Source organism: Oncorhynchus clarkii, chromosome 24, assembly GCF_045791955.1.
Source record: "Oncorhynchus clarkii lewisi isolate Uvic-CL-2024 chromosome 24, UVic_Ocla_1.0, whole genome shotgun sequence".
Lineage (NCBI taxonomy): Eukaryota > Metazoa > Chordata > Actinopteri > Salmoniformes > Salmonidae > Oncorhynchus > Oncorhynchus clarkii.
This window is the reverse complement of record NC_092170.1, coordinates 24998327-25008816: the sequence shown is the minus strand read 5'-3', so window position 1 is coordinate 25008816 and position 10490 is coordinate 24998327. Positions and strand designations below refer to the sequence as shown.

General features: G+C 45.4%; 1 protein-coding gene across 3 annotated transcripts in view; it reads left to right on the top strand.

Moving 5' to 3' along the window:
• The first annotated feature begins 305 nt into the window (after positions 1-305).
• LOC139382189 (serine/threonine-protein kinase ULK2-like) overlaps positions 306-10490 on the top strand; it is a 67598-nt gene continuing 57413 nt past the window's right edge. For 2 of the 3 annotated variants that reach the window (XM_071126054.1, XM_071126053.1), the window contains exons 1-3: positions 1305-1626; positions 6994-7086; positions 7289-7330. In XM_071126054.1, the coding sequence (XP_070982155.1) occupies positions 1537-1626; positions 6994-7086; positions 7289-7330 (225 nt within the window). In that variant the 5' untranslated portion in view covers positions 1305-1536. Of the gene's footprint in view, positions 1627-6993; positions 7087-7288; positions 7331-10490 lie in introns of all 3 variants that reach the window. The other variant, XM_071126055.1, reaches the window with a different exon arrangement.

The window sequence follows — 10490 nt, the reverse complement described above, 5'->3', positions numbered from 1 at the left end:
TAATTCAGTAGGAATAGGGGAAACTTTTATACACAGCTTATAAGTGTGACTGTGAAGTTATTTCGGAGGGAGCTAAGTAATTACATATTTAATTGAATTAATACGATCCATATATTTACAATGAATGATGTAATATGTTGTTATTCAAATTAAATCAATGCTACAAAAACGAGATTTTAGTTCTGGGCTAACCGAGATGACCGATGACACCATGGAACTATCATTCGTGGAGGAGGGTATATTGCGCATTGACGTAGTCCGCGGAGGGATATCGTGTAAAATATGTGTCACGGTACTCTTTTCGCAATTTGCTCTGTATTGACATTGGTAGCGTGTCAGCAGACAACGCTGTACCTGGTCAATGTGATGGGAAGGGACAAGACGAAACCAAAAACGAATATTCAGGTGAAGCGTAATAAGGGACATACGTTGAATGGTTTTACTTGTCGTACTGTAAAGGTTAACTTGAATCGGTTGCCATTTTCTTGCTGACCCAATGATTTTCGCCCTGTGATTGAGATGTGATGACCCAATGATGAAAATCAAGGAATTTGAATAGATGCATTTTGGATTACATTGAAGAGAATCGCACGAACATCAATGTTTTCGAAGAGGAGAGACGTCACCTGGTTTGAACATCTCGCCACAAGAGGACTATTATGACAGCGTTAGCTGGCTGTGACTTACACAAATTCTATTCAAACTCATTGGTGTTGCATTTCATCGTTTTTCAGGCACATATATAACGTTCGGCCTGTATTTTGTATTTTCTTGCGATAATCTGAAAATCACAAATTGATGTCCGTCCATTCAATTGATATTCTGTTTAGTTAGCATGAAGCTAACGTTAAAGGTAGCTAGCTAGCTAACTATATAAAATGTTGTTAGCATGGTTGCTTGCCAGCTACAATGCATGGACAATATGACGCTTGTCGTCGCAGCATGTCACTCTGGTTATATAGTTGAAGTGTTTGTGGGTGTTTGAAGCTTGCAATCTATTTATCCAGGACACTTGACATCATGTAGAATGTCTGGCAAAGCAGTTTTTGAGCTAATTTGTTTGCCATCTAAATGCATATTTAACTAGCTAACTAGCCAGTTTGCAACGCTAGCAATCTGGGTCAGAAAATGACAGCTGGCAGTAGGGACTGACATGGTGTACCTTGGGATTGTGGCCAGCCATGCGTACAGCTGACTGCAGTGTCTGATTGTGGAAATAGTTCAAGGTAAAGCCTTATATAATCTGTTGTAATTGGCTACTGACAGGGAAGAATTTGACACTAGCTCCAGTTTTGCATCCCATTTTAAACGTGATCAGTTGCATCATCACCTGGCTGTTTCTCAGGCAATATCAAAGGTGGACTGGAATGCATGCTTGTCCTTGTAAAACTGACTTGTATTCTGTTAACGCCACAATCACTAGTTTGCTTGACAGCTAAATCAAGGTTCCACTATCAAAAGAGAGCATCCTTCAAAGTGCATTACTGAAGAAATAACCTTTTGACACCTGACCTAAATTGGACAGTTACGTTGACAATGGAGACTGTTGGAGACTTTGAATACAGCAGAAAGGACCTGGTGGGACATGGTGCTTTTGCTGTGGTGTTCAAAGGAAGGCACAGAAAGGTAAATATCTGGAACATTAAAGGTCTGCATCTCCATCTTTCCCATTGCATTGCTTGCCTCCTCCCTCCTCCTTCCCTACCTTACCTCTCCTCTATTTTTCTCTGAGGTTATGTGAGAGTGGTGACGTTTATATAAATCTGGGTCAATGGCATTGCACTGCAGTAAATTAAGTGTTATTTGGCATCATTTTGTTTAGTTTTCCTTCAACTAACTAGATGTTTAAATATTTGTTATTAGTGATGCAAGTATTGCAATGACATACAATTATATCCATTTACAGGCTTACCTTATTCAAATATAACAATGTGATTGATTATGCATGTTATTGTTTCATAAGCCTCGATCATGCGATGTTGTGCAATCTTGCGTTATGGTCTGGCACTGGGGTGCATTGAGATGCCAGCCGTTCATTCATGAAACGGATGACTCAAACAGCAGTGAATAGCTAGCTCACTGACGTAGCCAGCCTAGACAAGGTGGAGAGAAAGGAGCATGTCTTCTTGTTTTTCCTCCTCAAGAGGTCTTCTTTCTCCATCTTCAGTGATGATATGAGCCATGATAATAGTCTACACATCAATGCTTTCTTGACAGTGCTTTATTTTTTATATGACCAATACAATGAGATGATAGTCTAGTGATGATACATTCGTTCTATTAGCTTGATTGGTCACACACCAGTGATAACAAAGCATCTTGACTGACTGACAGGACGGTGGTGACTGTCCATGATGGGGATGTGGACCAAACTGTTCTGTTGATCAAGGCACAGCTGAAGGACGGTCAGGGAGGAGAGAATGTTACTTATGTCTGAGCCTGCTCCACATCTATCTCACTGTGTGATGCTTCCAGGGATGATGTCATCATGCTACCCTATTGCCACAGTTGCTCGCGAGTCTGTGTATCCACATCCATTCCCCCCCACATTGTCAGCAAAGCATTTTAGTGTCTCCCCTCTTAACAATGGAGAGACTTTTTAAAATTAACATTTTAGTTAATTTAGTACAATTCTACACATAATGCCATAGGGTTGGAGAGAGACTGACCTAACAAAATCAATGGGGGCCCCCAGCAGGTAATTCTATGCTAATAAGAAGTTTGGATAGCTGTCTGCAAAACTAATTTAGCAATCTAAATAGTTTAGCTGATATGGACTAAATGACTGACTGTCAGTGTCTTACATAACAAGGGAAAAACTGGTAATGCACAACCAAATTTCAAAATTGCACCTTGTGTATTCTAACTTGCAACAGTAAGTTGACACTCAGAATTAGTTCCTAAATTGAAACTGGAAATTGATCCGAGGGCCTTCATGCGGCCCACGGGCTGACAGTTGCCCATCCCTGATTTAGACAGTGGGACCTCGTCTGCATTTGCCTGTTGTCTTTTCTATTCTGGATTTTGTCTTACACAATCTAGTTTTGTTTTACACTCTGGATAAGAGCGTCTGCTAAATTACTAAAATGTACATTTCTCTCGCTACATTGGTGACCAGGGTGGGATCTAGGGCTGGGCGGTATACCTGTATTTTACGATATACTGATTGATACATGGAGCTCTTTGGGTTTTTATTTCTATATGGTATTTTAATATTTTGTTAAATGGGATAGGCCGTGTGTAACATCCATTCTTATAGTTTACTTCGCTAATTGAGTCTTCTCTTTCTGCTCTCTCTCCATGCCGCTTTCCACACAGACCTAACCCTGCCCCGTCACTCAAGGAGTGCATTTGTTGTTCCTCGACCATGAGACACTTGCATTCAGTCTGCATGGTCAATGCAGCACATGCAACAATGTTGATGACAATGATGCTGTTTTCACTTTGCTTCTTAGTATAACTCCACTAGAGTTCTATAATCACACTATTAGTTTGTTTTCTTATGATACAAACTAGCTGTTTGCAGATGTATTTTCTTAGCAAGTTGGGCCTAAATCTTCTTAGCCACTAATTGCTAGTTAGCTAACTAGTCAGAACAAAGGTAATACAGCCTGGTAATACAGTTTCAGTGATGGTATAGACTTAAATCATGCTTGTGCAAAAGTATCTTCTAAAGCAAAGCGGAAAGTGCAAAGTAAGAATATGTTAGCTACATGAAGTAGCTAAGAGAAAACATTCAATGTAGTCAAAGATTATAGGGTCTCCTAGGAAAAACGTATCAACACTTTGCTTCCTAACCTGTCACAATAACTCCTCTCTGGCATTTTCATTAGTTGTCAGTACTATTATATTATACTATTATAACTAATAGAATTAGAATAATCATTCTATTTCTATGATTCCAACAGTTCAAGTAAAAAAATTGTCACATCCGCCGAATACAACGTCTGGACCTTACAGTGAAATGCTTACTTACAAGCCCTTAAACAACAATGCAGTTTTAGGAAAAAAAAAAGTGTTAACTATTTCCTATAAACTATAAAAAAATAGTCGTACCCCCAATAAAGGTGATTTTTCCCAATAAATTACTGTGAGTTTATATATGGAGTGTGCGACTCTTAAAAAAAGTAAAAAATGAAGTTTATTCGCCATTAGTCAGCACCTCCACACAAAATAATGTTTCTGGGTGTGCGCCAGCTCATGTTTTTTAAGAAAGTATTTACTAAAATCAACTGAAGTAAAAATAAATACTAAATAAACAGAAACAATAAAATAACAGTAGTGAGGCTATACGCAGGGGGTACTGGTACAGATTCAATGTGCGGGGCACTGGTAAGTCAAGGTTATTGAGGTAGCCTATGGGGCCTGGGCACACACATGCTCCTAAAGAGAAGCATGTGTTGATGACAGTCTCCATCAGAGGTCCAGGATTTTGGCATTTCTGGACTGCGACATTGTAAAATTGTGCCCTCTACGGCACTTGCTATACAGTGCATTCGGAAAGTATTCAGACCCCTTGATTCCACATTTTGTTACATTACAGCCTTATTCTAAAGTTGACCAACATTTTTTATTTTATCAATCTCCACATAATACCCCATAATGACAAAGCAGTTTTTTGCTTATTTACAAAAAATAAAAGCAGAAATACTTTATTTATGAGTAATACCTTATTTATTCAGAGTTCAGGGGCATCCTGTTTCCATTGTTCATCCTTGAGATGTTTTTACAACTTGGAGTCCATGTGTGGTCAATTCAATTGATTGGACATGATTTGGAAAAGCACACATCTCTCTATATATGGTTCCACAGTTGACAGTGCATGTCAGAGAAAAAACCAAGGTGGAAGGAATTGTCCGTAGAGCTCCGTGGCAGGATTGAGTCGAGGCACCAATCTGGGGAAGAGTACTTAAAAATTCTGCAGCATTGAAGGTCCCCAAGAAGACAGTGAACTCAGAGTTGTACGCCCGGCCTAACTGAGCAATCGGGAAAGAAGGGCTTTGGTCAGGGAGGTGACCATGAGCCCGATGATCACTTTGACAGAGCTACAGAGTTTCTCTGTGGAGATGGCAGAACATTCCAGAAGAACAACCATATCTGCAGCACTCCAGCAATCAGGCCTTAATGGTGGTGGCCTGAAGGAAGGCACTCCTTGGTAAAAGGCACATGACAACCCGCTTTTTCCAAAAGAAACCCAAAGGACTCTCAGACCATGGTTAACAGTATTGTCTGGTCTGATGAAACCAAGATTGAACTCTTTGGCCTAAATGCCAAGCGTCACGTCTGGAGGAAACCTGACACCATCCCTATGGCGAAGCATGATGGTGGCATCATCATGCTATGGGGATGTTTTTCAGCTGCAGGGACTGGGAGACTAGTTAGGATCGAGAGGAAGATGAACAGAGCAAAGTACAGAGTTCCTTGATGAAAACCTGCTCCAAAGTGCTCGGGACCTCAGACTGGGACAAAGGTTCACCTTCAAACAGGACAACGACCCTAAGCATACAGCCAAGAAAATGCTGGAGTGGCTTCGGGACATGTTTCTAAATGTCCTTGAGTGGTCCAGCCAGAGCCCGTACTTGAACCCTGAAAATAGCTGTGCAGTGAAGCTCCCCATCCAACCTGACAGAGCTTGAGAGTATCTGCAGAGAAAAGTGGGAGAAATTCCCCAAATACAGTTGCCAAGCTTGTGCGTCATAACCAAGAACACTCAAGGCTGTAATCACTGCCAAAGGTGCTTCAAAAAAGTACTGAGTAAAGGGTCTGAATACTTATGTAAATGTCATATTTCTGGGGGTTTTCATTTATAAATTGCTGAAATTTCAAATCTGTTTTTGCTTTGTCATTATGCGGTATTGTGTGTAGATTGAGACAAAACTATTTAGTACATTTTAGAATAAGGCTGTAACAACAAAATGTGGAGAAAGTCAAAGGGTCTGAATACTTTCAGAATGCACTGTACATTGTTTGGTAGGTTACACAAATACTGCCTGAGACACCTGATTTTTGTCTCTGTGCTCAATTAACTGTGAAACACTGTGTGATGGAGTTCTTTGTTCGCATGCTTGAAATGTACGTTATGGAAAACATGTCTCTCGCACTGTCATTTTTGGCAGAATACGATTTTGGCACTTTAAGAAGGTTAGTAGGGAAGTTAATCATTTAAACCACTTAAATATACTCACATTGTAGTTGAAACTCAAATATTCATTTCCCAACTGCTTTTAAAAAAAAAATCCTAGAGGCTCTTTAACATTCTCCATACCTTCTATTTCCAATGCATCAACATTATGCATGCCCACCAAACTTTATTGTATTGCTGAGCACATTGTACAACTATTTTGAGGGAAAGTTGTATTGCAAGGGAAGCAATACAGTACCAGTCAAAAGTTTGGATATACCTACTCATTCAATGGTTTTTCTTTATTTTTGCTATTTTGTAACATTGTAGAATAATGGTGACGACATCAAAACTATGAATTAACACACACAAGGAATCATGTAGTAACCAAAAAGGTGTTAAACAAATATTTTTTATTCTTCAAAGTAGCCACCATTTGCCTTGACGACAGCTTTGCCCACTTTTGGCATTCTCATAAGAATGTTTTGCTCTCATTTACAAACAAATTCTTATTTACAATGACATTAAGGTCGGTCAATCCGGAAAATTGGAAGTTCTTCAAGTGCAGTTGCAAAAACCATCAAGCGCATGATAACTGTCAAGCGCATGATAACTCATTTGACTGTTTCTTCATTCAGTCTATCTGATTGAAACTTAAGAAACCTGTGTTTGGTTTATTGTCCAAGATATCCCCATGTATCTCTCTCACAAATGATGATACACAGTGCACACAAAGCAATTAAAGGCCAGTTGGCCTGAGCTTTACACACACAAGCTTCCCTTGGCATTAGTGTAAGTGATGGAGGAACTGAACATGTTTAAAGGGATTTTAACTAGTTGTTCCTTTATGTCACTCCTTCCTCCGACTGCAGAAGACTGATTGGGAGGTGGCGGTCAAGAGCATTACCAAGAAGAACCTCTCCAAGTCCCAGATCCTGCTTGGCAAGGAAATCAAAATCCTCAAGGTGAGTAGTATGCTTAACCTAATTCCTTCTCACTTATCTTGGAAACGTATTTAAAGAATGAGTTGACATCGATCTTCCATTAGTCATCATGTTTGACTGAAAGGCCTTGACTTATAAATCTAAATAGAAGCCAGTTGTCACGTCAAAGGTACAGTAGCTAATGCATCACTAATGTACTTGTTTTCTTCATGACTTTTTCCAGGAACTTCAACATGAGAACATTGTGGCGCTTTATGATGTCCAGGTAAGTCCTTATCTTGTTTTCCATTGAAGTAAGGTAGAGCTCAGTTGATTGCAAGTAGACCAAGTGTGTCTACTGTGTTAGCCTAGCGTCACTACTACAGCCGAGTTGGCCGAGCGTCGCTGCTACAGCTGCCGAGTTGGCCGAGCGTCGCTGCTACAGCTGCCGAGTTGGCCGAGCGTCGCTACTACAGCCGCCGAGTTGGCCCGAGCGTCGCTACTACAGCCGCCGAGTTGGCCCGAGCGTCGCTACTACAGCCGCCGAGTTGGCCCGAGCGTCGCTACTACAGCCGCCGAGTTGGCCGAGCGTCGCTACTACAGCCGCCGAGTTGGCCGAGCGTCGCTACTACAGCCGCCGAGTTGGCCGAGCGTCGCTACTACAGCCGCCGAGTTGGCCCGAGCGTCGCTACTACAGCCGCCGAGTTGGCCGAGCGTCGCTACTACAGCCGCCGAGTTGGCCGAGCGTCGCTACTACAGCCGCCGAGTTGGCCGAGCGTCGCTACTACAGCCGCCGAGTTGGCCCGAGCGTCGCTACTACAGCCGCCGAGTTGGCCGAGCGTCGCTACTACAGCCGCCGAGTTGGCCGAGCGTCGCTACTACAGCCGCCGAGTTGGCCGAGCGTCGCTACTACAGCCGCCGAGTTGGCCCGAGCGTCGCTACTACAGCCGCCGAGTTGGCCGAGCGTCGCTACTACAGCCGCCGAGTTGGCCCGAGCGTCGCTACTACAGCCGCCGAGTTGGCCCGAGCGTCGCTACTACAGCCGCCGAGTTGGCCCGAGCGTCGCTACTACAGCCGCCGAGTTGGCCCGAGCGTCGCTACTACAGCCGCCGAGTTGGCCCGAGCGTCGCTACTACAGCCGCCGAGTTGGCCCGAGCGTCGCTACTACAGCCGCCGAGTTGGCCCGAGCGTCGCTACTACAGCCGCCGAGTTGGCCCGAGCGTCGCTACTACAGCCGCCGAGTTGGCCCGAGCGTCGCTACTACAGCCGCCGAGTTGGCCCGAGCGTCGCTACTACAGCCGCCGAGTTGGCCCGAGCGTCGCTACTACAGCCGCCGAGTTGGCCCGAGCGTCGCTACTACAGCCGCCGAGTTGGCCCGAGCGTCGCTACTACAGCCGCCGAGTTGGCCCGAGCGTCGCTACTACAGCCGCCGAGTTGGCCCGAGCGTCGCTACTACAGCCGCCGAGTTGGCCCGAGCGTCGCTACTACAGCCGCCGAGTTGGCCCGAGCGTCGCTACTACAGCCGCCGAGTTGGCCCGAGCGTCGCTACTACAGCCGCCGAGTTGGCCCGAGCGTCGCTACTACAGCCGCCGAGTTGGCCCGAGCGTCGCTACTACAGCCGCCGAGTTGGCCCGAGCGTCGCTACTACAGCCGCCGAGTTGGCCCGAGCGTCGCTACTACAGCCGCCGAGTTGGCCCGAGCGTCGCTACTACAGCCGCCGAGTTGGCCCGAGCGTCGCTACTACAGCCGCCGAGTTGGCCCGAGCGTCGCTACTACAGCCGCCGAGTTGGCCGAGCGTCGCTACTACAGCCGCCGAGTTGGCCCGAGCGTCGCTACTACAGCCGCCGAGTTGGCCCGAGCGTCGCTACTACAGCCGCCGAGTTGGCCCGAGCGTCGCTACTACAGCCGCCGAGTTGGCCCGAGCGTCGCTACTACAGCCGCCGAGTTGGCCCGAGGGTCGCTAAAACTCGGAGGCTGCATACTGACTGAGCCTCCAGTTCACTCAGGTGCTTTTTATACTGACCGGTCTTCGTTTCATCTAGCCATTCTCAACAACAGTACTCAATTAGACCTAAATGACTAGAAGCAAATTGTTTGAGTCATTATAACTAGCAAAATTGTACAGTGCAGGGCAATGCAGCAGCATACAGGCAGAAGACTCTCGATCACAAGCTGACCAGTGAGCCAGACAAACACATTAGAATGGGTTGCCACGCTCCTGAGTAGACCTTTTCTGTGTTTATCCGGTCCATCTGGAGCTGACTGCATATGTACAGAGCAGAAGTCTGTGTGTAAAGTCAGTGGTCATGATGTGTAAACCATTAACTCTGACAGATCACTGACTGGTGGGCCAAGGCTGTGACCACTGACTGACTGGTGGAGCCTGGGAGCTTCTCAGTCACAAGACACCACATGACTGGCCATGGTTATACCAGCAGCATGCATTGTACGGCCCAACATCTCCCTGGTCGCCAATCAGAACTCACCACCGACTGTCCTCAGTGATGTGTCCAGGGGCAGGGTCGTCCAAGGTGGGGGACAAAATGGCCGCCACCATTGGTCAGGCGTTAGTCGAGCTCATCATGACCTTACTTCATGGTGACTAGTAAACCTGTAGCTTTGGGTCAGCATGGAAATCACTGAGAGCCTTCTGTTAAAGAACAGGGAACAGCCTTTGAAACACCAGCTCAGCCCTGTGTGGGCTTCATTGTTCACTCCATGGTTAGCAGGTAGCGCTATGAGTGTCTGCATTCTCTAGCTATAAAAAGCCTTTCCGGTAGGGCTCCACCCAATTGGGAGAGATTGAAAGAATGGTATTAGAGAGAGCTATTGAAGTGATGATCAAGCAGCGCTGCCCACACGGCGAGGCACTTCCTGTGTGTATGTAAGCCTCCCACCGGGACCCTGCTCTACCCATCCGGCCCTCCTCCCTTCATCCCTCCGGCCACGCCCCTGATGTAATCAACACTTATAGAGTCAAACATTTCCGTTATGCTAATGTAGTGTGTGATGTAAAATGTGTTTGAAAAGTCCCTTGTCAATGCTGAACAGACTGGATGAGTGGAAGTAGGTTACATCCACTAATACAGGCACTAGATGCCGATGTATCTTTTCATACCCCTTATGATTAAGATTTGGATTGGGTGTCAGGGAATCTGATCCTAGATATGTGATTAGGGGGATGGCCAACTTCTAACTTCTGAATAGGATTGCCACAGAACACTCCCCATAACTGAAGACACTGGTTTGGGCTTTGTGTGTAGCTTGTCTTAGTCTGTCTCTCGCTCCCCACTCTACTCCCATTGGCAGGGCTGTACTCTCCCTGGGCCATCTCTCGCCTCTGCAGCTGTCGCCTTTGGCACACAGGCAGTGGGGCTTAGAGATGCCGTCTGAAAGGAAAGAGAGAAAAGACTGCGGCTTCGGCATTTAGAGGGAGACGAAGATAG